This window comes from Pararge aegeria, chromosome 9, assembly GCF_905163445.1.
Source record: "Pararge aegeria chromosome 9, ilParAegt1.1, whole genome shotgun sequence".
NCBI lineage: Eukaryota > Metazoa > Arthropoda > Insecta > Lepidoptera > Nymphalidae > Pararge > Pararge aegeria.
The window spans coordinates 16,419,396-16,429,248 of record NC_053188.1 but is presented as its reverse complement, the minus strand read 5'-3'; the positions used below and the strand labels follow the sequence as shown (position 1 = coordinate 16,429,248).

Genomic DNA, 9,853 nt, shown 5'->3' with positions numbered 1-9,853 from the left:
TTTTACAGTTAACTGTAAAAATCCCCCGATACCTTACCTATTGGTGCAAATAATATTTGAACAGTTTCTTCGATTTCTCCGGGATACCACCAATAGGTTATGGCAATGGCAAATTACCTTTAATGTATACCATTTTGAACAAAAGAACGCTTTTACTTTTTTTTGAAGTCAACTAAAAGAGGATCAAATGAGCTGATGAACTCTGGGGTTTCAAAGTTTTAAAAAAATACTATTAGGTATGATAGTTTTTGCAAATAACGATCATACAGATAACCGGAGAAAATTAAGCTACTTAATTAAATGGCAAAAGCTGCCTAAACTGTAAAATTTTTACGTACTATGGAATTGGTTACCTCAAGTGAAATAACGAAGAAAAAAACAAAAAAATATATAACTGAAAATAACATCGCAATAATAACTTCTTCAATTCCCTCAGGTTTTGTTGGCACTCTGCAATCGATTTTCCGTTTACAAATAAAGTTCTAAGCATATTGGTATCTAAAGCTCCATTTCGAATTTGACGTGCACCATAAAAATATATTTTAAAAGCATCGCCACAAAAAGTTTAACGTTGATGATCGGTGGCCATTAGGAAACCAATTTGGAAGATCCCGCCCGGCTAACCCATATTTCAAAATGAGTATTTTATTGGCAATGAATTATTATTGTGCAATTTTGTAGCAACCGGGCAATTAGAGAAATGGGTTTCGATTTTTGCAACACCAACCACAAAAAGGTCTACGTGGAACGCCAATAAACGCAAGATTCAACTTTAACTCAACAGCCACAGAGTTCTTATTCCATTTATACCGCGAAATCCAACGCTTAAAAATATCTTGTGGAATAGAAGTAAGGCGTTGCATACTTAATACAGATAATTGCAGTGAATCAGTTCAAAATTACGTAGAGGAAATAACAAAACAAGGCGCAAAAGATTAATAAATAGGGCTTGATAATAAGCGAGTGCTTTTGTCATTATACTGGATGTATAATGACGAAGAAAACATTATAAAATTAAATCTTTGTCTATTAATATTATTAGTGCCAAAATGGCCGAAAAGCACTCACAATAATATTGACGGTATTTTTTACCCCTAATGTAAAAAGAGAGGGCGTTATAAGTTTAACATGTGTCTATGTTTCTGTTTATCTGTCTGTGGTATTAGCTACCAAACGGATGAACCGATTTTCGTTTAGCTTTTTTTGTGTAAGAGATAATTTTATCCCTAGTGTTCTTAGCCATGTTTCATGAAAATCTGTTCATCCGTTTGCAGATCATCAGCTCTTTTCTAGTTGATTAGGGGATCTGACTAACTTCCTTATGTCAAATCGATTTAAAATTTGGTAACTTGTTACTTCCATGATATTGAAAGTATTTGGTACGGTAACCATGACGTGACCAGCCGTTTAAGATCATCAGTTTTTTAATAGTTGATGGTACCGTGTTACTTCAATGACATTGAAAGTAAGGTAACCATAACCTTTAAATATGACATTTTAGGGTAAGGTTAAGATTTCGAAGGTGGGATCAGTTCAATGGGATCAATTTTCCTTTACTTTTGTGTCGGGGGTTGTAAAGATTTTAATTTTTTTATGTTTACTTGGTTACAGAGAAAAAGTTTGAAAAAGGCGAGGAGGTAATTGGAAATTATTACTTCCCAAATTGGCTTAGCCACACGTCTTTGTGTTAACTAGTCACGGCCGAAGACCAGACCAGAGAAAATCTGAAAATATAAATTCCCAAATTACTCCTGCTGGGGATCGAGCCTGGGACTTCCCACTTACAACACCACCGCTGACCAATGCGACAAACAACCTTGATGAAAATGCAGCCTGTTTTGCATAATAGTCTCTAGGGGCGCTGTCACACGCGGCGACCCGCAGGCTGCAGTACCTAATTACCTACCCTCATTTGAATATTATTCATGTCTGTATGCTATCGTTAAACGGCCCAATTAATCGAAAGGTACGCATTAAACCGCAAACGTTCAGCAATACATTTTCCATCCTAATTAAGTGTCACCGAGTTCTAATTCAAACTTAATTGTTAATTTGGTGTACAAATACAAAGCGCGCTTGCAGTTTGTTTGTTTGTATATTGTTTGCAATAAATTGTGTTAGACTGGCTGTAATTTAACTAATAGAATTATTTCAGTTTGGAAATCCACATTATTGTTACTTTGTTTGACAGCCAATTAGTGCAATGGGCAGCGCCTGCAGCCCTACTTTATGAGTCCAAGTCTGTAGGATTGATTTCTGCTACTGGAAAATAGAAGAAGAAGAAGAAGAAACACTTTATTGCAAGTAAACATACATATAGGAAAATAAACATTAATGAAACAGTAAACAATGTAGACATGAAAAGGCGGCCTTATAGCTGCAAGCAATCTCTTACAGGTAACCTTTGTAGAAAGGACAGGCAACCTTTGAAGAAGAGCAAGAGAACGGGATAGTGCCAAGTGTACAACACTTGGCACTATCCCGTTCTCTTGCTCTTAATAATTACATAAATACTAAAATGTATAGATACTAATACATAGATAATTTAAATAAATATAAGTAATATATTAGTATAAAATATACATAATATATATAAATATATAATAAACATAATATATAACAGTAGATTTTATAATACATAATTTACAAACAGTAATAAAGCAACTTCAACTGCCAACACCCAAAGAAAGGTAGTAGTCCTTCAGACGAATCTTAAATATAGCAAGGGAATTACTTCCACGGATTTTAGCAGGCAGATTGTTCCAGAGCATAATTGCCTTAAAGGTGAAAGAATTACCGAAGAAATTCGTTTTACAAAATGGGAGATACTAGACGGTTACCGAGGCGGGATCGAAGGTTGGAATGAGAAGTAGAGTCGGAAATAAATAGTTGTGTGATGAGCATGAAATTTTTATCAGTGTCGTGATAGTGAGGAAACGTGCATGCCTGACAGTTCTCCATAATGTTGTCAAAATGTGTGTGTAGTCCACCATCCGCACTAGACTAGCGTGATTAACTACAGCCTCAACCCTTTCGCATTGCGGGATGAGACCCGTGCCCTCTAGTGGGTTGATATAATGAATGTTTTCATGAGCGAAGGTTCGAAATAGTAGGTGACGACACCTCAGTCAGTTGTTTAAACATGTGGATAGAAGCTGCATCGCTAAACCTGATACCGCATTCAGTTTTCTTACAGTTACGAACCAAATCTCCGTACAAAGCGACCGGTCAAATTATATGTCTTGAACGCAACTTTGTAATATTGGCAACTGGTCATAAAAATAATGAGTATATTTCGTAGAAGATCAAGCGCGTTTTTCTGGACTTCTACTAGTGGAAGTCCAATGGTTGGTGAAAATGATGACAATTAAGTATTTTTCATCCTAAATGTTTCAGACACTTTCGCTCACAATTGTACTAGTATATAAATCTGTTTCATAATATAAACACACAATATAATCTTCACAATCAAACAATCTAGTCGTCTAAAACCATGATGAAATATTGTGCAGCGAAAATTGAAAGGCTCTCAAAAACCGTTGGTGTTAGAACAGAATTCGATCAAATAACTACTGTCGCTTTAACACTGCAACGAATTTTCGGCCAGCAAGTTCTCGATCCAGAATGGACTTGGAGAAAACACTTAATACATCAGCTTTCCAATTTAGTTTTATTTGTTTACGTCTTCTTCGGAACTCTTGAATGTCTTAAGACAACGGATGATTCTGACCTTGCAGCTGAAGCGTCCTACACTTTGATCATGATTGCCTTATTTCCAATTAAAATGCTTCTTTTTATTGAAAACAGATATATATTTCGAAAGCTATATATTACAGCTAAAACTACTCTTGTTGAAGTTATAAAAGCCGACGCTACCGCAAACTTGATTAATGCATTTAAAACTGCTCAGAAAATTGTTAATACATTATTTCTGCTTGTATTAGTCCCAATATCTATATACGAAATAACAACATTATGGTATTATCTTCACGGAATAAGACCTTTGCTGTCGAGGTCCACAGTTACTTTAATGCCCATGACCACACCTTATTACGAATTAGCTTGGATTCTGCATAGCATTTTCTTGTTTGAAGTATCGACCACTATAATTTTGGATATGTGGTTTGTTATGTTGATTTTCTTTTTATCTGTGGCCAGCGATAGTTTAGTGAAAGTTTTGATAGTGCCTCGCAAAGCTGATAACGAGAGCCATGTAGATTATGCAAAACGTTTGAACGAAAGTCTACGTAACTTTTACAAGATACATGTAAAGCAAGTGGAGTAAGTTTCCTCTTAATAATCAACTTTATTTTATTAACAAACCAGTTCTGCCGTGTTGCTAAAAGAAAGACGGACAAAAACATAAACACAGGCAGTGCTTAAAACAAGTATTTTTGAATTTAAGCTTTCTTTTTTTAATTCCGCGTTAATGTTGATATCTTTTTTGTTAAATAATAATATGATCAATATACAAAAAACCATCAACCGTTCCTATTTTAAGCAATTAGTAGTTTACAGTCAAAACGCAAAAAGCCAGTATAACAATTGCTTACTAATCTTAATATTCCACAAGTAGTGAACTGAGTGCAGTAACAACTTACGGCTTAAATAATATCTTTATCTATCTGCATTCATTACATGATTTCCATATCATAATCTGCAAAAGATCATTATGTAATTTAGTTTTTGTTTTTCTTTGTATTCTTTCTTTGTGTTTTCTTGCAATAAAGTGAGAGAGAAAGAACTTATAACATTTACGCATTCTTTAAATCATTTTCATAGTTTCTAATATTAACTGTAGCACTGTTTCACGATTCAATTAAATAAGTATTAATTAACTAAAGTTCAATTTTAGTGCTCGCATTGATGTAATTAAGCAAGGATTTCGAAAATAGCTACAACTACGATCCATTAAAGGGGTTACGACACTGATACATTCCTTACACTATTTCAATCATCCCTCGCAATAACAGCAGTATTTTTTTTTCCAGATACATGAATGAACTAAGCAGCATGTACAAGTGGCTTGGGTTCGTACCTCTTTGCAATGCTGCGATGTGTATATGCGTTCTCTTGCTATTAATGAGCAAGGTAAATGTAATCGCCTTTACAAATTGTGTCTTTGCCAAATCACTTAACTTAGAATTTAAAAAAAAAATTGGTATTTCCTATACACTGTTACTTTTTTATAATTTCGCCTCAGTTGAATTCTTGTGAAAAAAAATTACCAAGAAATACTCTTTCAATGAGTGCAAGACACAGCGGCCTAATGTTCAGGCGATTTAGCGAAAACATATTGAAATTTAAAAAAGTTAGCTGCTATAAAACATTATCATTATTTTGAATAAACCTACTTCCATTTAGACGGCCGATTAGCGTAGTTTGCAGCGACCCTGCTTTCTTAGTCCAAGGCCGTGGGTTCGATTCCCACAACTGGAAAATTTTTGTGTGATGAGCATGAATGTTTTTCAGTGTCTGGGTGCTTATATGTATATTCTAAGTATTTATGTATAATATTAATAAAAATATTAATCAGTCATCTTAGTACCCATAACACAAGCTACGCTTACTTTGGGGCTAGGTGGCGATGTGTGTATTGTCGTAGTACATTTCTTATCATTATATCTATTATATTTTATTATATGTTCTGCCTAGGTATGAAAAATTACTTAATTCTTACTTGCAAAGACAGGGCATATCAACTAATATTATTGTATTGTATTGTATTTTTAATATTTTGAAGTGAAACTTGATACGTTCCGGTAATCTTACAATTTCAATATCAGTACTTTGTTTTGCTACCGAACTGTATGCAAAGTTTCAAACTAGCTCTTCAGCATCAGAAGCAAATTAGTAGTGTTAGAGAATCAGTTTACGTAACTAGTTAACAATACAATGTTAAAAGCCAATAAAATTAAACATCCCTCTTTTTCGATATAAATTGGTTATTCCCCCATCATTTGACGCCGATATTTACTAAAACTAATTCAATTATTATTGAAGTGTTCGTAAATTAATTTGAACAAAGTATTGGCTTTGTTCAAATTGTAACCGAGGCGTTAAAAATCGTTAAATTACTAAATATATTTTATGATTTTAGGAAATAAATTGGAAATTCGCACCTCATGTAATGCCGATGTTTGCGGAGATTTTTGCATACAACTGGTTCGGTGAGCAGATTAAAACGAAGGTATATTGTTGCAGATGTTTGCTTGATTAATTTGGCTGAATGATTTTTAAGGTTATCTAAATAAGTATTAGTATATCTATTTGTGACAGAGCTCGTCTGGGTAAGTACAACTGCTTTGCTTATTTTTGCCGCCAAGCCGGATTGCTGTATTCCGGTATGAAGAGCGTGGTTACCGGTTTAATTAAATAAATAAATAACAAATAAATATACTACGACAATACTAAGATAACTGATGAATATTTTTTATGAATAATATACATAAATACTTATAATATATAGATAAACACCCAGACAAAGTCAAATTACAGGAAGATGAGGCTTAACACCTACGTTTCGGCTTGATGAACATGCATGCCCTGCGACGTGTTGCTCTGTTACTGCCATCTGCTTAGACGGTCAATTAATACTATTGAAAAAATGTGTAAATATATTTGAGAAACACAGTGGTTATTTTGAGATAATTTGTAAATAATATCTGACTGTTATTCTACAACTTCTAATAAATATACTAAAGACGACTTTTTGAGACGTGACAACGTCTTATAATTCGATGGAGCCAGCTGCACGCACGAAAAAACATGACACATGCGGCGTTACCTCGCTCTGAGGCGTTCCATTCAAGGCTTGAAGTGCAAGCGAGAGAGCGGAACGAGCGACAAAGAGGCACAGTCGGCCTCCGCGTTCGACATCTGTCTCTCTCCTACTTGAGTGAGCGATGCGTCCGCGTGGACAGCTTCTATATAATAATACATTTACATGTTTTCGGCAAGGATGAAGTGCAGTGTGAATGTGGTGTCAATTGTTTATAGCAACGATAATATCTATCAAACAAATAAAATTAAAATTTTATTTTGAAAAATGCAACCATTCCATCAGTATTTTCTTACGACGTTGTCACGTTGAACTATCGTCAGTAAGCCGACTTTACGGGCAACCAATTTTTTTTTTGAAATATATAGACAAGTGCTTGACTGCAATCACACCTAATGTTAAGTGATGATGCAGCCTAAGATGAAGCGCGCTTGCCTAGAAGATGGCTATTCACTCTTGATTTGAAGGTACCCAAATTATAGGTATCGGGGAAGACAGAAGATGGGAGGGCATTCCAGGCCTTTGCGGTGCGGATCAGAAAGGAAGAAGCAAAACGCTTCGTATGTATTGATGGTATTTTAACAACGTAACGGTGCAGATTCTTAGATTCTTTCGGTACCTGGCAGTTCGATGGTAGAAAGGAGATGGTTTAACCAAATCGAATAGCTCCTGAGCACACTCTCCGAAATGTATCTTGTAGAATACAGCGAGACAGGCAACCTTGCGTCGGTGTTCAAGGCTTTGAATAAGTCTGCTAACACGACGTTCCACCGAATCCAAAGCATCGAGCTGGCATGGTAGAGCCATCCCATAAATGGCTGAAGTACTCCATGCACGTCCGAACTTAAGCTTGGTACAGGGTTAGAAACTGTTCTGGCGTGAAGTAGCGCTTAACTTTGTTGAGGGTGCCAGCAGTTTTAGCTTTGGATTCGATGCATTGTCCAAAGACGACTAAAAAGGAAGTTTTAAAAAAGCACTTTGATTTTTCAGAAAAATAATCTTAATCGAGCTATTTTAAACTTTGACTGGACAAAATTGGAATTGAAGGACAAAAAGAATTACCAAATAATTGTAACCTATATGAAAAAGGAATTCGGTATCAAAACGGCTATTGGGAAAGACTTGTCGCTTATTACGATGACCACAGTAAGAACTTTTGCTTATTTGCCTGAACAAGTATTTATTATGCTTTTATAACATGATACCGAGGGTAATATAAGATTTACCCTTACATTATTTTTATCATTTTTATTAGTGATTTTACGTACACTTGGAGGAATTATCAATTTTATAAATTTAAAATGCATAAAAAATTTCGGAGCCGACAGGATTTGAACCTGCAACTCTCTGGCAATCGCGGCTAGAGCGCTTTCACCAATTAAGCTCCGGCTCTCCTACCGTCGATGCTGAAATTAGTATATACCTTTCACATCAGTCTTATAGCGACTGTAGCGTCATCTAGTAGGAAACGTTGCAGTTTCGATCTCCTTTTTCAAGAGTCCATATTACAATGAGACACGTTTAATCGTCCATAAACAAGAGATGACACATTGCTTTTTTATAATTTTTATAAGTGTTTTTACCTACACTTGGAGGAATTATCAATTTTATAAATTTAAAATGCATATAAAAAAACCTATCGGTTCTGTAAATTTTTATATGCATTTTAAATTTATACCCTTACATAAGTTGAAAGAATGTATAAAATCACATTTAATACATCGAGGTTACTACACTATTGATGAATTTCTGAACGACAAGGATGCCTGGAAGCAAGCCGCTCCGGTTTCATCTCACACAAGATAAAACAATGATTGTTAAATTGTAAAAATATGTTGGAAAAGAGCAACTGCTAAGTTTCTTGCCGGCTTCTTTCGGTAGAATCTGCCTTCCGAACCTTTGGTAGAGTCACTACACTACAAACAGACCTACTTGACGTTTCAAAAGTGCTTGGATTAGGCCTACTTGAAATAAATTAATTTTGAATTTGATTTTAGTACACATTTGCCAGAAAAGAAGCTTATTATTGATTGTTTGTATTAAGGGGTTCCGTACCCGAAGGTTTGCTCCATCTGTTTCTCTGTCAGACGTCGGTCCATCCGTCCATCTGTCTCTCTGTCAGTTGGCTGTAATTCTGGTCTGTCCATCCGTCCATCTGTCAGTTGGCTGTTATTCTGTACCTCATGATTTAGAAATTTGTTTCATGTTTCATGAGTCGTGAACCTTAAAAGTTGATTATTTATATTGCTGCTTCATTAACACATAGGTGATAAATAATAAACAGGCATCGCGTAAAATCCATATGCATTTTATGGAATAAGAATTGTAATGGTAGAGCGGAGTTTTCTAACACAGGGGTAGTAAAAATACTCTTAAAAGAAGGCTTCAGCGATATATTCATACAACTTTTTTAATAATCGATCTTAATAGAATAAAAAAATATATACTATGACTATAAACACATCGCCATCTAGCCCAAAGTAAGCGTAGCTTGTGTAATGGGTACTAAGATAGCTGATGAATACTTTTATGAATATAATTAACATAAACACTTATAATATACAGATTACAGATAAACACCCAGACACTGAAAAACATTCACGTTCATCAGACAAGCGTTTTCCAGTTGTGTGAATCGAACCCACGGCTTTGGGCTAGGAAAGCGGGGTCTGTATTGTTTTATATTGAACTGCGGTACGGAACCGTTCGTGTGCGAGTGCATCTCGGATTTAACTGTTTTTGCATTTGTTTCCAGGTACTCAAAATGAGTTATCAAGCATTCACCGTTCTCCAAACAATGTCCAATTAGGAGTCGGCATCTTAAATGCTGATAGCTTCACGCAGTATTATATTATTTAAACTGCCTTTAAAAAAAAAGAAGTTTCTTAATTGTTAGATTATTTTTTCATTTTAAAATGTACACTGATTCTTATTGTCGTTATATTATATGCTTGCAGTTTACCTCGACTCTCAATCTGTTTCTCTGTTTCAATTCAAATTATTCACACAAAATATTTTTCATTCCTACACAAGTCACCACAAAGTGAGTTCTACAGTTTGAAAGATTAATGA

General features: G+C 35.0%; 1 protein-coding gene across 1 annotated transcript; it reads left to right on the top strand.

Annotated features, from left to right (window-relative positions):
- The first annotated feature begins 3,496 nt into the window (after window positions 1-3,496).
- Window positions 3,497-9,590, top strand: LOC120626496. Its single transcript, XM_039894023.1, has 5 exons — window positions 3,497-4,281; window positions 4,992-5,091; window positions 6,101-6,190; window positions 7,772-7,927; window positions 9,537-9,590. Exons 1-5 carry the CDS (start codon window positions 3,497-3,499, stop codon window positions 9,588-9,590), a joined length of 1,185 nt encoding a protein of 394 aa, XP_039749957.1.
- Window positions 9,591-9,853: the final 263 nt, after the last annotated feature.